The sequence below is a fragment of the Spermophilus citellus genome, assembly GCF_964194105.1.
Source record: "Spermophilus citellus genome assembly, chromosome: 16".
Lineage (NCBI taxonomy): Eukaryota > Metazoa > Chordata > Mammalia > Rodentia > Sciuridae > Spermophilus > Spermophilus citellus.
Window position 1 is genome coordinate 10,062,964 of NC_138196.1, and position 17,847 is coordinate 10,080,810.

The 17,847-nt window shown below is 49.4% G+C and overlaps 1 protein-coding gene across 1 annotated transcript; it reads left to right on the forward strand.

Annotated features, from left to right (window-relative positions):
- Positions 1-2,835: 2,835 nt before the first annotated feature.
- On the forward strand, positions 2,836-17,639 carry LOC308635079 (growth/differentiation factor 6-like; the record flags this gene model as incomplete). Its single annotated transcript, XM_081269334.1, has 4 exons — positions 2,836-2,958; positions 4,409-4,553; positions 7,905-8,192; positions 16,675-17,639. 4 exons carry the CDS (start codon positions 2,836-2,838, stop codon positions 17,637-17,639), a joined length of 1,521 nt encoding a protein of 506 aa, XP_081125460.1.
- Between the last annotated feature and the right edge of the window lie 208 nt (positions 17,640-17,847).

Consider the following 17,847-nt stretch of genomic DNA (forward strand, 5'->3'; position numbering starts at 1 on the left):
CACTGAGAAATCCTGAGTCTCAGCGAATAGGCTCATTAATTGTTTCCTGTTTACTGATATCTTGTAGCAGATAATAATTGCTGTGGGCAAAATGTAGAGAAAACACGCAGGGTTGCCCTTGTGGGCAGGAAATATACTTATTGGTTGGAGGGTCCAAACCCATGAATCATCATTAACCAGACACCACATTGATAGAAATTAAAGTTATGATAACAGAAACCACAAGTGTTCATTTCCCTGAGGGAAGGGATAGAGACAGATCACAAGGAGGAAGCCTCTCCTGGATGACACTTGAGAGGCGGATGTGCAGAACAAGATGCTGAGCAGGCCAAACAAGACCGTGTGCGTCCCAGAGATAGCAGGTAGGCAGAAGAGAAAATGAGAAATGAAGAGTTTGTGTGGTTTTTCAGAAGAGGCATTTGTAGGCCAGTAGGAGGGGCAGAAAGCACAGAGAAATGTTGAAGGCAATGGGTTTGGTAGTAAAAGGAACAAAGGAAGAATCCGACATGGCATCTATCCTTGTAGCAATAATATGAAAAGGATGTATGCACCAAAAATGAAGTGTGGAAGGGGACCTATAAAGGCAAAATCATTTTTTTCCGTTGTAGTGGAAAAAAATCCTTAAACTAATTTTTTTTCTGTTCCATTTCCTTTTGTGTTATTAACTTAGAAAAGAGATAAGAAAAAAGAAAAGGCTATAGTAAAGCACTTTCAAGTGTAAGAACTTGACAATCATGAAACTAGGGACAGAGGTAGGGTTGAGATAGAGCCAGAAGTATCCAGGAGATCAAAAGGAGGGCAGTGAAGCTCCATAGCCCAGTGGTTAAGAGTTCAGACTCTGGAGCAGTGAGACTGGGCCTCAGTTTCCTTGCCTGCAATGCAGGGATAATACAACACCTATCAGGATTTTTGTGAAGATTAAATGTAAGGGTCTCAGAATCATGATTGATGCACATGTCTTCTGTGGGTGTTTGCCATTTCCTGGGGAGGACAGTGGCCATCCAGGATGGAAGACATGGCCCAAACTTTAAGGAAATTAACAGTGTAGAACCAGAAGAGAAGCAAAGCTCTCTCCCCCTGCAGGCTGTCAGGCAAAAAGTTCTAGTAAGGAACAAAGAGGAGATGAAATAACAAAAAATAGAAAGGGAAAGAAAGTGAGAGGGAGGAGAGTAGAGAGAGGAAATACCTCAATAAATAAATAAATAAATAAAACAGTGTGAGGGAGAAGGATACTACCTGAAATGCCACAAGAACAACAAGAAGAAAAAAGCAAGAAATGAAATGGTGATGTTGGAGTAGGTATGATTGCTGGAGGGAGAAGACACTGAGCTGAGGGGCCAAGCCCAGGGTTCTGTCCTGGCTGAGTGACCCTGGAAAAGTCACTTAACCTCTTTCAGTCTGATTTTTCTCATTCTGGAAAGTGAAAACAGTCACGCCCATCTCAGAGTATTGGTACGATTAAAGGGGAACATATTATGATCTGTGCTTGAGTACCCAATAACCGTGCAAGGAAACTTCTATAGCAGTCCAGGGCACAGAGCACTGTGGGAGCCAGGAGCAGCACTCCGCCGCCAGCCTTCCTGCGTTCAGGCCCAGGAAGGAGCGAGGCAGTGGGCGGGAAAGACAGGCATGGGGAATCTGGGGACAGATAAAGGAAACTCGTGATGGGGCGAGGCTGGGCTGAAGAGAAACAGATTGGGATAGAGCTGAAAAGGGAGGGGTCCGCTGGAAGGGGAGTGGGGAAGCCGGGAAGACAGAGGGTGGGAAGCAGAGAGAGATGGGAGGGCAGTGCGAGAAGAAAAGCAGGCTGGGGAAAGAAAGATTGGAATGCAGAAGGAACTTGGGGAAAGAGGAAGTCTTGAAGACCAGAAGGACAGAAGAGAAGGAAAATGGGGTTGCACTTGAGGTGGGGGGCAGGCCGCAGGAGGCAACTGGAGCCCGGGAGCCGGCGACGGAGAAACTCAGCGGCTAAAGCCAGCGTCAGGAGAAGTTGGGGACTGCGACAGGAGAGGCTGGGGCCTGCAGGGGAGCGCAGCAGCTCTTAGCATTGATCCAAACTCTAAAGACTCGTGGCCTTTGCCTGACCTCGAGGGTTGGGAATAGACGCCTGTCTTTGTGGAGAGCGGTACCCCACGGAGAGAATGGGACTGTCCGGTGCTGGGCCCTGCGTCGGGCCCACCGCGAGGCTTCTCAGGCTCTGGGCTGGTCCCTGAGGGCAGCCAAGGAGAGAAGGTACCACCGCCCGGAGCCAGCGCAGCAGCCAGCGGTAGGGGCGCCAGATCCCAGCTGTCTCTCGGGGGCGCCGCCGCCTCTGTCGCCTTCCTGGTTCCGGGCCGCTCAGTGCAGCGACTGGCGAGGACCTAGAGCCCGCGAGGCGCTGCGGGGCGACCGCTCCTCAGAGAGTGCTAGAGGTACACTGTGGCTGAGGGCAGGCCCATGCTCCCCAACCGCGGGACGGCGGCCCGCCCTCCCCAAGCCATTGCCTAGGACCAGCTCTGCGACCTCCTCCCGGCCATCCCGCACGCGTCCCGCGGGGGCGCTGCGTCTTCCTGCTACACCGGCACACCGCGGCCCCTCTCCCCCACACCTCCTGCCCGCACCACCCAGCCTCTCCTCCCACCCTCCCCTCCCCTGCACTGCCGGGTCTCCCCTCCCCTCCCGGCGAGGGGCGGGAGGGGGCGTGGCAGGCCCGGGGTTTGTGTGCCTGGGACCCGGCTCTTCGCACTCGGAATCTGCCCGAGGAGCCGGGCCCCAGCCGCTGTCCAGCCACTCCGTACCCTTCGCGCCCAGCGCCGTTGCCGCCGCCTCTTGGGGAAACACGGCCACTTTCTCGCCATGGATACTCCCAGGGTCCTGCTCTGGGCCATTTTCCTCATCAGTTTCCTGTGGGATTTGCCCGGTTTCCAGCAAGATTCCATCTCCTCCTCGTCCTCCCCTGAGTTGGACTCCACCAAGGGCGTAAGGAAAGGAAGGGGAAAGAGAAGGGCAAGGAGAAGCAAGAAATGAGAAGAGATTTAGGCAGCTATAGCTATCCATTCCCCAGACTTAATTTCGCTAAGGGTTCCACTTCCAGGTGAGTGAAAGTGGGACTGCCCAGGAACCCAGAGAGCCCTGGGCTTTCTGCAGAATAGCCTGCTCAACTACCTCAGCTATGGCTGCTTGAGTGCTCACGCATTCTTAAAGCTTTTCAAAGCGAGCTAACGGCTCTCAGTCCTGGTTCTACAGCGTCTTGAGCCCTTAACTTCTACCTTGCAGTTGCGTTCCTTGCTCACGGAGGTCCTGCCCACGCCGCGTGCTCGGCTGTAGACCAAGGTCAGCGGGATTATGAGCTGCTGAAAGGTCCTGACGGCAAATTAACGCCATGTATTTTATGACGATTTTAGGTTTACAAAAGTCACTTTTGCAAAGGCATGTGGCTTCTTCTTAGTGCTGCAACTAGGTCCCCTGCCCAGGTACTGCTTGTCTGCATCCCCCTGACACCCTAACTCCAAGTCCTCTAACTTTCCGCTTTTTCTACCTTGCCAAAGGAGAGGCTAAGAAAGCTAAAAGAAAACTAAAGAGGCCTTCCCTAAGGGAAGAAATCCTGGAGGCCTAGGCTGGCCGGCAGTTGGGCGCTCTTTTTCTTTTCCCGGGAAGTGGCAAGAATCTTTGCTCCTCCCCCCCAAGCACGCACCCCTGACTGGCTGGCTGTGTCCTGTGAGTTTGGCATTAGACCAAGGGACCCTGCCTATGGAGACCTTCTGAATTCAGGCAAGGGGGAAGAGGTGTCCCTTGTAGATACGAACTCTCTTCACCGTATCTTGCCCTGCAGCCTCCCCGATCCCAGACCCTGGGGCACCACTCTGTGAGCCACCGGGCGCAGGAGGTAGAGGAAAGGATTGGTTTCGCTCCTGGGTTGGGGGGGCTTCTGTTCCCGAGCCAAGGTCTCTAGGCCAGTCGGACAGAACCCCAGACGTCCGTCCAGCCTCAACCCCAGAAAACCATCAAGAGCTGGGGCTGCAAGAGGTCTGCCCTGGGTGGGAGATGCAGCCTGATTCCTGAAACCGCAACTTCAAATACTGAGTCCCCTCCACTCCCCAGTTCCCAGAAAACGTGAAGAACCACAGCTAGTTGTCTAGGAAGGCGGTGCGGATTGTCGCATGCCTCGAGAAGGAGTGCGGAGCTGCGGGCGGGAGGGGAGCGCAGAGGAGGGGGTACATTGCTAGCTGCAGCCCTAGCTTGATAAAGGAAAAGCCTCACTTTCCCTCTCACTGATTTTGATTTGATGTGTCACCGGCGGTGACCTCGGGCTGGACCTTCCGGGGCTTGCTTAGCATCGGGCCCCTGATTGGAGTGTTTCAACTCAGCGATCTAATTGAGGGTGCATGTCATAACATATCAAACGGTGTCTAGTCTCCCGTAATGGAAGGGACCCGCTAGCCGCGAATCCCTGGCTCCTGGCGAGGACTTCCGCCGGTCTCACGCGGGGGTTCTTAAACGCGCCAAACCCTGCAACAACCCCTCCCCCAACCTAAGGATGGCAGGGCAAGGAGGAAAGAGCAGGGGCCAGCCTAGTACTGGGTCAGTTGTGTTGCCTCAGGGGTGTTTAAATCGCTGAAGAGTGTGGCAGGCTTGGCTCTGAGGAGCAAGGGTCCCCCAAGGGGAGGAGCAAAGGAAAGGGAAGGAGCCCCAAAGCCGGTTTAAGAGGCATGAGTGACTCACAGTATTTGTCAAAAGCCTTCCTAACCTGGGAACCTAAGTTATACCTGAAGCCTGAGGTTGAGAATGGAAGAGATTAACTCTGTCCTCAATGAGTGAAAAGTGCTCTAGCTCAACTGAGATGTCACTATACTATTCCACCTGCTGCTGCTACCTCTTTCAACCTCCATGAAGAGACCTTATTGCAAGGTTTAAAAAAAAAGTTCTTCCTTTTGGTTTGCTCTTTAAACATCTAAGGATAATAATGACGATCAAGATTTACTGAACTGTTGCTGTGGGGCAAGTACTCTGCTAAAATCTATTGTATGAATTATTACATTTAATTCTCACCTGTTACTTCCCTGTTTTACAGGTGAATTAAGGCAGAGATGTTAAGTAAGTTGATCAAGGTCACTCAGCTAGCTAGTAAGAGGAGAAAATTCATATAAGGTACTAAACTCTGAATACAAAACAGGGCACTATACGGGTAGGTAAGGGGAAAGAGGATTTTTTAAGGATGGTGGCAAGAAGAAGTTAAAAAAATGAGATTTTCTTTGTGGCCTAATATTCCACTCTACTCTTTAAAAAACTAGTTAGGAGTTCTCATGCAACATTAAATTTAAAGGTCTGAATTTGTGTTGTACCTGGCTTCTTCTTATATTTATTTTAACAGAGGCACAAAACTCATTAGATCCCTGATCTTTTTAAAATGCCTTTATTGTGCTTTAAACGTGAGTTTGGATTCATAAAGATGAGAAAGCATGTGCCTGTATGTGTATCAGTGCAGGCAAAGGATCAGAATGGATCAATTGGATATAGCAAAATTACAGTTAGCTCATGAAATCACTCATTAAAAACGACATTAGTACTGGAGCCCCAGGCTCCCAATCCTGGGGCCTGGGAAAAACAGACAATTAGAACTTCTATGAAAGAATTCAACTGGGCTGAGGGATGGAGGAAGAGAGAGAGAGAGAGAGAGAGAGAGAGAGAGAGAGAGAGAGAGACTGACTTAGAATTGCAAGCTTATATAAGCACCATATAAGAAAAAAAAACTCTCAAGGATGAAGGAAACAAAATGAATATAAAAAGTATTGCTGAGTTAGATTTCCAGATGGCTTTGAAATGAGAATACTCTTTAATTTAAATTTTTGTTGTTGTTTTTACAACAATGGTCTTAAAAAGGAGCCAGTGAGGAATAGATAAAAACCAAAACGAAGTCGGAACATCCTTGAGGAAATTGACACCTAGAAACGACTCTCCGGAGATTCTGCTGCTAATTGCATGTTGACTTTTCCAGTCACCCCGTGGATCGTGATTATCAGGGGGTAGGGCAGGACAATGCTGAGGATAGGCCTTCTGCCCCAGGACATTCAAAGACACATAGTTCCCTCCACGACTGAAGTTCGTCTAGTACATCGTGTTTATGCAAAACAGCGGGTTTCTGGGTGGACCTGGGCCGCAGAATGGTGCAATCAATGCCGAAGCGCTTTTGTCGGGACCCTGTTGTCGTTGGCAAACGGAAAATGAAATATAAGCAAGGAAGTATTTTAATGGGGACGGAGGGAATTCGCAACTGTTAATTATTTGGTGACCTTGTATTCGATTTGTTTGAGTCCCTTATAAAAACACTAATTCAGACCAGACGGCTAAGTGAGGAAGCCGGCAGAAGGTTCCAATCTAGGCTTTGTTTCCCCGGAAAGAGGGAACAACCTTGGGAAAGTCTTGCTAAGTGTTCAAGTGTGTGCGTGTGAGAGCGCGCGGGCAGGATCACCAGTGCGGAGTCTGTAAGGAAGTCCAGGTTCAAGATGCTCCTCCCGCCGGTGAACCACAGGGTTCTGGGGAAAGCCCTAGGGGGAAAGGGGAGGAAGCCTTAAACTAGAAGTTTGTTCTGTTCTTCTAGATAGAATGATTCTACCTTAAAGGCCACAAACCAATTCCTTGCCCATGGCCTTATTTGTATCAGTTATTGTCATCCCCATCCATAAGGCCATAAGAGACTCCTTACAAGGACAATCAAGAAGCTAAAAACACCTAGTGTCTTCTGCAGGGAGAAGGCAGGTTGCACCGGCATTCTTGGTGAGCCAGAGAGGCTAATCTGAGGAGGACATTGTGTGTTTTCCTCAACTGTGGAGGCTGTCAGGCCTCTAGGTGTTTGTGCAGTGGAGTTGCTGGTGGGGGAGGGGATCAACATTTCTGTACATTGAGAGAAAATAATTAAAATCCACCCAAGCCACATCCTACGGCAGGCCTTGTGACAACTACCCCCCTCGCCCCCCACCCCCAACAGATTCCGGACATGAAAACTCTCCTTTCTGATCACAGAGCACGCATAACGCCTGGATCCTCTGGGAATACGGGGTGCTGCATTGATGGAGGCCCACGTATATAAAAAACTCCTGTTTTTCCTAGCAGGAGTCCTGGGGATACCAGCATACCTCCCCAATGGTGGTGCATCTTCCTGGATGAGGTGGTGGGGAGGGAACGGAATGGAGAGGTTGGGGGCAGGGAGTATGTTAGAAATAGGGTAGAAGCCGAACTTTTGCTTCCTGCCAGGACTGCTGAATGCTTCGAACTACCCAGGGCAAATCAACAATAACTCCTGGTGGTTTTCAGCTAAAGTGAAAGGCATTAATTAGTTCGATAATCCTTCGAGTATTGAGTAATCTGGATCCGACAATGATTTCTTTAGATGAGAGGACAGAATTGAACCGAACCCTTGGGGTGTGGGAAGCTGGGATGTGTATCCATTTCACCCACTGCGTGGCATTCTCCCACTCTCTCCCCACGTCCTGTTTATTTTTAAGCTTAAAGTCTGTTAAATAGTATCTCCTGTTCATTGGAATTAAGCAGGTCCTTGTGGGTCGAACGGTGCCAAGGTTGCCGTCCTAGGACTGTCTATTGGCACGCACTGCTGGAGGCCGACGGATAGGTACATTTGGAGTGAAGAGCTGCAGGATCTTGGAGCAGACCCGCCGCTTGCGGGCTGCGACCATTTCTGGAGGAGCGCGCGCTGCTCAGCCAGTGGCCCGGGAGCCTGGGGGCGGGGCCTGGTTTAAGGACCAGATAATGGGCGTGCAAGTGACGAGAGGGGCTAGCCTCTGGCACAAGTTGGTGCTGAGTTTGAGCAGAAGAGCAGAGGGTTGGCTTCGGGGTGGGGTGGGGTCATCCCTAAATAGCATAGGAGTCTAGGGAAATCGGTGCGCCTGCGTTGCAAACCTGGCTTCCAGGCAAAGAGCCTCTTCCCGACTTCCGCGACGACCGCCGCTTGGAAGCTCCCTCCGGAGAGAAATTGAAAAAAATTCGAGGCTACCGCCTACAGTTAACAGCAAGAATCTCATTTTGCCGCTTTGTTTCGTTGTTTCGAAAGTCAGACCAAGATCCACCTCTCACGCGGGCTTGCCACGATTCCTTTCTTCTGAGTCTGGACCCAGTTCAGCACCTTAAAGAACACATCACTGCAGTTTCTCCTGCGCAGAACCACAAAGCGCTGAAAGCCCAACAGTCTGCCCACGACTGCAAGCCAGTGTGAACCCCTCCCTCTATCTGCAACCTCAGTGCTGGTTGGGGAGGGCATCTTTTACTTTTCATCTGAAGCCTGCAAACCAAGCGACCGGGTCGTGTTCCAGCTCCGAAGGCGGCTATTGGACTGAGAAAACCTCCGCCCCCAGAGCCGTTCTTACAGTGCCGGTGTTGCTCCCCTTGGCTACTTGTGGACCCTTCAAGGAAGTTCACCCTAGCAAATCACCTTGGTCGGGCCCAGCACCTTATCCAGGGGCGGCGACCTGCGGAAACTCCTGGACAGAGCAGGCTGCTTGCATGAGGCAGCAAGGTGTGAGGGAGGGTTGGGGGACGAGCTTCTGATTGATTTTGATTTGCTGTGTTATCAAACGAATATTTGAGCCGCAATAGTCCGGAGCCCAGGGTTTGACCGCGATGAGACGACAGATGCCTGGGGCAGTGTCTTCGATCTTGGCTCTTCTTCTCTGGTTCTTCCGCCACCGCCCACCAAGAGAGCGAGAGCCCAGAAAATTTTCACCGGCAAAGTTCATACAACTAGCGACAAAAGGTGACTTCTGCTGGTTGTATTCTGTGCTCAGGGAAAAGGTCTGTCCCTGGCCCTTGACGTCCGCCAAAAATCAGTGCCAGTGGGGTTGGAGTTGCCTCCTTGGAAAGCTTGCTAGGGCTCCGCAGCGAACGCGTGCAGTTGTGTTTTCTTTTGTTTGGGAGCCAAGGTGCTCTTTCCCTTCTTTCCACCCAAGTTTCACATGTTTGCCTCATGATGATCCTACCTTGATGGAATTTCTCCATGGGACCCAGACTACCAGAACCGCTTAGCCCACGGGGTCTACAAAGCCCAGGCTCATGGTGTGTAGGGTGCAGATCTACCAGGCCAGGGCTAGAGGATGGGAAAAGCAGAAATTCAGTGGAAGAGGACACGCCTTGAGCCTTTATGGTCTTTGGAAAGAGAGAAGAAGCTGAGGAATGGAATGCAGGCCAAGTATTTGGGGAAGGCACCGAGGAAAGCCAGAGACCTGGAGAAAAGCTGGGCCAGTGAGTGTGTGGCAGTGAAGGAGTACAGACCCACCAAGACAATCTCCCTAGCTGACAGGCAGCAGGTTCCAATCTCACCACAGTGTGCTGCAGCCAAAGGGTCATTCATTTCTACACGTGCTGCCCCAACATGTCAGTGGCCTTTGTCAAGTGAGGATGAGGAATATTCTTTCCCTACCCAGGAAAGATTGTAGACCAGGCACCAGAAAAGTTGCCAAGAGAAGAGAGAGGAAGTCCAGGGCCACCTGGGGCTGCCCCTGCCCCTGCCCTCTAGTCTTGTGAGTTAGTACATGGGCCAGCCTCGTTCCCCACACCCCAGGAGAAAACTTGCAGAAAGACCCAATCCTTGATGAGATAGGGTAGAGGTCCTTGGTCACCTGGCATTGTGGAAGGGACAGCAGTGTCAGAAATGTCATGACAGGATTGAGAAGAATCAGTATAATAGGAGCAAGGCTGCAGTCCAGATGAGCCTTGACCTTCACTGGACCTCCTCTGAGCAGGAAGAGCAGGAACAGGAAGCACCTGCTGCTTTCTTTGTCCATGACGCCCAGCAGTGCCTTACATCCATTCACTTCTGGATATCTTGTGGAGAGAACTGAATCACATCTCCTAAAGGATACCAAGAAAAGGACAGTTCCACCTCTTCCTACCACGATGTTTGGTAGTTATAGTAATTTTGGCTGCATTTCTGGGGGTGTTCCATGAACTGTGACCCCTGGGTGCCTTGACTCTGACCTTTGCAATGATCCTGCAAGGGAGCAGTGGTTCTCCCACTTTACAGAGGAGACATATGAGTCTGGGATAGATTATGTAACCTAGTCTAACCAATGTCACCAAGTCACTAGGTCACAGATCAGGATTGAAATTTTTGTCACTTAGTCAATTCCTATGCTCATTTCACATTGTCAGTAGTAACTAACACGTGTATAACTTCTCCAGAAATTACTCACACTTATCTCCTTTGCCCTGTCCAGTGGCCCCGTGAGCTGTAATTATAATTACCATTTTGTAAATGAGAAAATTCTTTCCTTGTAAGTTCTTTTTCAAAAGTCTTACTGTGAAATTTCTTCAGTTCTGCTGATTAGCAAATGAGTGATTCTGCAGACCAGGGGAGAAGCCCTTCCTCCTTCCAGGCATGGGAAGCATGTAAGAGCTAAAACACTGAGGCACAGACATCAAGGGCTGGGACATGGAGAGCAGAGGCAGATACTGGAGCTAAGCTGCCAGCTCTACCACTTACTATCTTGGGCTAGTTTACTCTTTAGATTCCTATGTTTTTGTTTATAGTAATACTTTTTTTCAGAGGCAAGTTTTTGAAAAATATTTTTTTTACTTTAATTGACACAACAATTGTACAATTTTATGGTGTATGGCATGAAATTTCAGTTGGTATATTCTGTGTGCCACAGCCAGATTATAGGTGATTTTGAAGATTAAAAGAATTTAGATCATGCCCAGCACATAGTGCTATATGGGTATTTGCTATTACAATTAGTAGGCTAGTAAGTCAAGCAAGAGTACTGGGGTCAAGCAAGAACACTCTGGAAAGGGTGAACTGTATGGATTGCTCCCAAATTCTCCAATTTGGTGAGGATGCTTAGGAAATGGCCATTATTTCACAAGGCTGAGATCTTAATAGGGCCTGACTCAGGACTATGTCCATCCTCATGGGATACCTAGGAAATAATGGAATCCCAGGTGTACAGTAAATAGTTGAAGCACCCAGTACTCTGAGAGGTCTTGACTTTCCAGGGGTAGGGACTGGTGGTTCATTTTCACTAATCTCATACATTGGCTTGTTTTCCAACCTGATAATATCTCAGGGCAGTGCTGAAGTTGAGATACCTAGGGGAGAAATGACTCCAAACCTGGCAGTGAATTCTGAGCTTGAAAGTCTTCCTTCTGCTAAAGAAAAGGGAGGAGGCTAGGGAAACCCAGCCCACCCAGTGTTGATTACATCTAGGATGAACACATCCTGTTTCCCCTTTCTTCTGTTCTACTGCCCAATCAGGACCCATGTAAAAAGATGTGACCTCAGGACTAGGGTTCCAGGTTTGAAATTGGGAACTTCAGCACTTCCCCTAACTGTCCCTTACTAGTTGGGAGACACTGGGTGAGTTGAGATACCTCTAAGAGCTTCAGTTTCCTCATCTACCAATGAGTATAGCGGTAAGATTGATCTCTAGGGGCTGGGGTTGTATCTCAGTGGTAGAGTGCTTGCCTAGTATGTGTAAGGCTCTGGGTTTGATTGTTAGCATTGCATATAAATAAATATGACTATATATATATATATATATATATATATATATATATATATATATATATATATATATATATAAAACAAGAACTATCTCTGATGCTTGCAAGAAGGACTCAGTAAAAAATGCCCTAAAAAGCTCCCAGCACGTGTCTATTATGATGCTCAGTGATGCTGCTGTCTCTAAAATGAGGGAGTGGGGAAAGGCTTAGCAGCTAAGACCTCTGAGGTTTCCTTTGCAAAGATGAGTGATTATTCTCAACCCCCCATCCTGGTTTAGGTGTGTCCGGTGGGAAAGCCCAGAACACTCAGGCTGAGCTGTTGCCTAGTCACAGGGTCTATGCCTCAGGGTATGTGGGTGGGAGGTGTGACTGTATGGCTGATTAGGTCTGCTGGGTCTGTCCAGTCATCTGGTCAGTAGCTGCAGACATATCCCAGTGATGTCTTGGGGGAAATGCAGTGCCTGCCTTTGTGTCCCCAAGTCTCCAACCAAAGGAAGTTTCAGGTTTTTGGAAACCCACTACTGACTGGCTCAGGGAGCAGTCTTCTACAGTAGGCACCTGGGCGCGGCCACCTCAGCAGTGCTGTGCAGTCTCCTTTGGGCTGCCCTGGGGCTGGGTTTCTGGGAATCTGGTGGTGGCACCATAGGCATCTTCCTTTCTACTCTGATGTTTGCTTCTCTAGCTTCCTCCAGCCACATGCTGTGACCATGGACAGGTGCTCTAACCTTTCTAAGCCAATTTCTTCAGTTAACATAGGCACATTGGTATCTACCTTGTAGATAATTAGTTCCTTTTTTGTTCCCTCACATGTTTTCTTCTTTAATCCTTTATAACCCCCCCCCCTTTTTGGTACTGGGGATTGAACTCAGGGGAGATTTACCACTGAACTACATCCCCACCCTTTTATTTATTTTTATTTTGGGACAGGGTCTCTGTAAGTTGTTTGGGGCTAAGACCTGCTGAGGCTGGCCTTGAACTTGCTATGATCATCCTGTCTCAGCCTCCCAGAGTTACTGGGATTACAACCTGTGCCACCATGCCCTGCCAAATTTTGTATTTTTAACTTACATTCATTTTGCCTATTGGAAACATTGTACCCTTTGAACAAACTCTCTCTCCTATTTTGTTTATTTAATTATTATTTTTTTAAATTAAATGCACACCAGAACTGTATCTGTGAGGAGCTCTTAGCCTTTTACTAACATGCTTTCCATGTTATGAAGGATTTTATTCAAATATGCCAGTGATTTGTTTCTTCCTTCTTTTCTTTCTCTCTTCCTCCTGTCTCTACTCACCTCCCAGGGAGAGAGGATAAATAAATCCAGCAACTATAACTTGAAAGGTCACTATGTCTAATACTCAACAAACACTGAGTTAACTGAGGGTATGAGCTTTGTTGTAACAATTCGAATTAAAAGCAAAATACAAAACGCCCAGGATGTATTACTGATCATTTTCAATTTAAAGGCCTAAAGCTTAGGATTCATTTCCAGGATGTAAGTGCCACAGAGTTTGAAAAGGAAAGTGCAGTCTAGTTAAGGGAAGGGAGTCATTTTATGACATTACTCCTCATTTACATAGGACTTAGTGGGAGAGGTAGTTTTTGCAAGGCAGTGGGAAGGGCCAGGTTCCTGCACACAGGTGACCCATGGTCCTGGGCCAGCCTTGTGAAGCCGGGTCTGCAGGTAAAGTGTCTACAGGTTACAGAGCATGGTGATACATACACTCCCCAGGGCAAGGCCTCCTCTGGACTATTTCTGTGATGCATGGCTCCAGAGCAGGTTCAGGCAGGTGGGGAATGTGGTCTGTAGGGGATCTGTGTAGAGTAGCCACCTTCAGGGACCCTCTGTTTAGGGGTTAGAGGTTCTAGAGACCTAGTGAGAGATGATATGGTTGAAAGGATTTTAAAAATATGAAGGTGGTTGTGGGGTCCAGGAAAGAGCTGAGAGAGATAGTGACTAGGTCTGGTGATACCAGCTTAAGACCCTGCTTTTGGCTCAGCGCTTTAGAGGACCTTGTTTTTTTTCCCTTCCTTCAATGATACCCCTCCCTATGTGGTGTCCTATAGAGCAGGGAATCTAAGAAGCCTAGGAGACATACCCTCCTACACTAGTGGCTCTCAAAGTGTGATTCCCTGGACCTGCAGAATCAGCACCTCCTTAGGGCTCATTAGAAATGCACCTCAAACCTCTGGGGCCTGAGATAATAAGCATTTCTAATGTTTCTCTGTGATTGTGTTGTAGATGTAGGGACCATTGCAGGATTAGCAGCTTTGAAAGCCAATATTCTAGACCAATCTCTAGATACTTGGGCCACAAAATGCTTGCACAAATATCCCTGAGACCACTTCCAATACCTGGAGGGCTTCTTTAGCAGGTCTATCCTCCGAAGAGAGAACCATACTACTGTTGTGTATGTGTGTCTGTTGAGCTGGGATGCAGAGATCTGTGGGCTAAGGGTCCACATGCATGTAGGTGAGGTCCCTGGAAGTGTGGGATGCTACTGGAATGGGAAGAGACAGGAACAGGATGGAAGTGGAAGGCTGCATTTGCATTCCTCTCAGTGTCTTTGAAAGGGTAAATGTGGGCTGGTCTTGCTAGAAAGATTATTAGAAATCCCAAGGTTGTAGAATCAGTAAGTGCCTTTTGCTACAGATGCTTGCCTCAGTTTTGATTCGACCACGCACTAACCATTTATCAGCCCACACTTTTAAAAAAATGATAATAAATGCAAGCTGATCTGTCCATGTTGCACGGGAGAGAAATTATCTCTGACTAATGCTCTCCAGTTAGTGACAGACTATCTCAAGAGTTTTATAAACAGAGATGGAAATGACTTCCTAAGGGAAGTCAGGTTTTGTTCCTATCATGTAATGCAAATATCGTTTGGATTGTGTTCTCCTTCCCTAAAACTCTGGCCACTATTGGCTGCTTCTAGATTCCAATATCTGGACTACAGTGATGAGGCACTGGGGCTTAGGGACTAAAAATTCCAACTCTGGAACTAAATAGACTGAAAAATGGATCTCAGTATCACCATATCCTGACTTTGGATAATTAATTTCTTAAAGACTTGGTTTTCCCATCTGTAGTATGAGAACAATACAAATACCTTATACAACATAATACCTTATAAAACTGAAGTTAATAAAGTAACAATTAGAATCATGGCAGTCCTCACAACATTTAACTTGTACAGCAAATGCCTGAGGGTTGTCCCTGTCATCACAGCCCTCACTGGTGGGTTTAGGGGGGAGGTATGGAAGTGAAGTCTATGGCAATAGGTCCAGAAATCTGGGCAATGGCTAAGCATAGTCAGTCACAGGTTTCTCTTAAGAAGAAAGTATGCTGAATTCCCCCTGATGTTAATGTGACCCTGGCTGGTTTGAAGGTCTTGGCTTCCATAAATCAACTGCCTCTAGCAGCTTTTCCCTTTTCACCTCTCTTACCCTTCCCGCAGCTCTGTCTCAGGTCAGGGCATGTGTGTTAGAGAGGGGCATTGGGTCCTGCAGTCAGCCCAGAGTGCTGACTGGGTGTGGCTGAGGCTCCAGAGCCCATGGCCCTGGGCTACATCTGGACAGGCAGTGAGGGTCGGATCAGGACCCAGTGACACTTTTACTATTGAAATCGACCCAAACTTTACTAGCTTCTGGGGAAAGCTAGGGGCTTTGGGGATTTTTGTATTTGCTGGGTTGTAAATATTTTATGGGAAGGCGGCCCAGGAAAATCTGGTTAGCTTTCCGCTTTGCACATTGAAGTGGGTTGGCTTCATGCACCAATGTGTCAAAAAGGAGTCCAATTTTGTCTTGGTTCAGAAGAATTTGCCTTGGATTTTTAAAGCCTGCTGCCCTCTATATGTCCCAAATTTCTTTTTCTCACTTGCAACAACAACAACAACAACAACAACAACAAATTGTCTTCAGGTCTAGCTGCAAACCAAGGAAATTTTATATTGGGTGTAAGGAAAGGAAGGGGGGGGATATCACTCTGTGTGGATGTGTGTGTGTGTGTGTGTGTGTGTGTGTGTGTGTGTGTGTAATTGTACATGGTTAAGGTTTTCTTCTTCCATGTGTATCTATTTCTCATTGACTGCAGGTACTTCTCAATGAATGTCTGGTGGGCATGTTGATTTACTCCCTCCCACTCCAGCCATATATTTGAAAGCCTCACTACTTTTATTTGTTGGTAAGGAAGGAAGGAAGGAAGAAATGAAAGAAAGAGAAGAAAGGAAATCACATAGCAGCTCTTCCTTCTGTCTGCAATGTTTTGGGCCTAAATGCCTCAGCAAAACTGCCCGATGGCAGCAATGTGACCCTGAATTTGGGGGGGGGGGCTCTGCAGTTAGGACTGCATCTTTAAATCACCTTGGAAATTAAAAAGAAAAGAAAAGCTGTCAACAAACATTCAAGAACCACACTCCCAGGACCTACCCTTAGATAAGGGGTTCAATTAGCTGGAGCAAGGTGGAGCACTGGTACTTTTAAAATTCTCCAGAAGATTCTAATTGAGCAACCAGTTTGAGAACCTTTCCCTGTAAAGTTTCACACTACTGACCAGCGTGTACTCTAGGTCATCCAGGGGTCTAGGTGATGTGTGGAGCAAGATGCAAGTGAGGGTTGCAACTCCTTTGGCCTGGCCGAATGAGGAGGGGTATTGGGAAAGACAGACCAGTAAAGAAATAAATATAAACTGGGTAATTGTACATAATGCTAAACGTAAGGTAATAAACCAATCCCTGGGATAGTGACCAAAAGAAACTACTTTAGATTAAGGTGGTCTGGGATGGCTTCTAGGAGGAGGTGACATTTGAGATATGAATGACAAGGAGAACAGCGGTGGGAGAGGAGGACTGGGGAGGAAGCACAGCCCAGACTTGCGACCACAAAGGGCACATTAGTGGTTACGCAGCCTCTTGGGGAGAAAACCCGGGAAGCCGCTGCCTCAGCCAGATTGCCAGCAGCCACCGACTTCTGCCCTGGGAGCCCAAAGCTGACTAGGAGGAGGGGGCTTGTCCTGGTGTGTCCCCTTCCCACGCCGTGCACGGTTGGGGCGGGAAACCGGGGAGCCGCCCGGGTCAGTTTAGCTGGACTGCTCTCTCCCCGCCCTCTTCCTCCTGGGGACGGCCAGGGAGCACCGGGCTGATCTCCCCCTTAAGTGAAACTGACTGTAATTATTTTTTATCTCGCAGACGATCTCTCGCACACTCCTCTCCGGAGACAGAAGTATTTGTTTGATGTGTCCACGCTCTCAGACAAAGAAGAGCTGGTGGGCGCAGAGCTGCGGCTCTATCGCCAGGCGCCCGCAGCGCCCTGGGGGCCTCCCTCAGGGCCACTCCACGTGCAGCTCTTCCCTTGCCTGTCGCCCCTGCTGTTGGACTCGAGGACCCTAGACCCGCAGGGGGCGCCCCCGGCCGGCTGGGAGGTCTTCGACGTGTGGCAGGGCCTGCGCCACCAGCCTTGGAAGCAGCTGTGCTTGGAGCTGCGGACCGCGTGGGTCGAGCCAGACATCGGGGAGGTAGAGGCGCACCCTCGGGGACCCCAGCAACCGCCGCCCCCGGACCTGCGGAGTCTGGGCTTCGGCCGTAGGGTGCGGTCCCCACAGGAGCGCGCCCTGCTCGTGGTGTTCACCAGATCCCAGCGCAAAAACCTGTTCGCTGAGATGCGCGAACAGCTGGGCTCCCCTGAGGCTGCGGGTCCCAGCGCCGGCGCGGAGGGCTCGTGGCCACCGCCGTCGGGCGCCCCGGATGCCGGGCCTTGGCTGCCCTCGCCCGGTCGGCGGCGGCGGCGCACGGCCTTCGCCAGCCGTCTCGGCAAACGGCACGGCAAGAAGTCGAGGCTACGCTGCAGTAAGAAGCCCTTGCACCACGTGAACTTCAAGGAGCTGGGCTGGGACGACTGGATTATCGCGCCCCTAGAGTACGAGGCTTATCTTTGCGAGGGTGTGTGCTATTTCCCGCTGCGCTCGCACCTGGAGCCCACCAACCACGCCATCATCCAGACTCTGATGAACTCCATGGATCCCGGCTCCACCCCACCCAGCTGCTGCGTGCCCACCAAATTGACTCCCATCAGCATTCTGTACATCGACGCGGGCAATAATGTGGTCTACAAGCAGTATGAGGACATGGTAGTGGAGTCCTGCGGCTGCAGGTAGCGGTTCCTTTCCTGCCACCTTGGCCTGGGACGCAGGGGAGGCCTGACTGCAGAGAGCAGGAGGAGGAAGCTGGCCTTGGAGGAGGCTGCTGGGTGTGGTGGGGGACAGCCTGGACGCGAGAGCGAGAGCGGGGTGCAAGAGAGGAGGCAGGGAGCACAGCCTTCCCAGAAACTTCCACCTGCCAGCCCAGAGGGAGATATGGATTTTC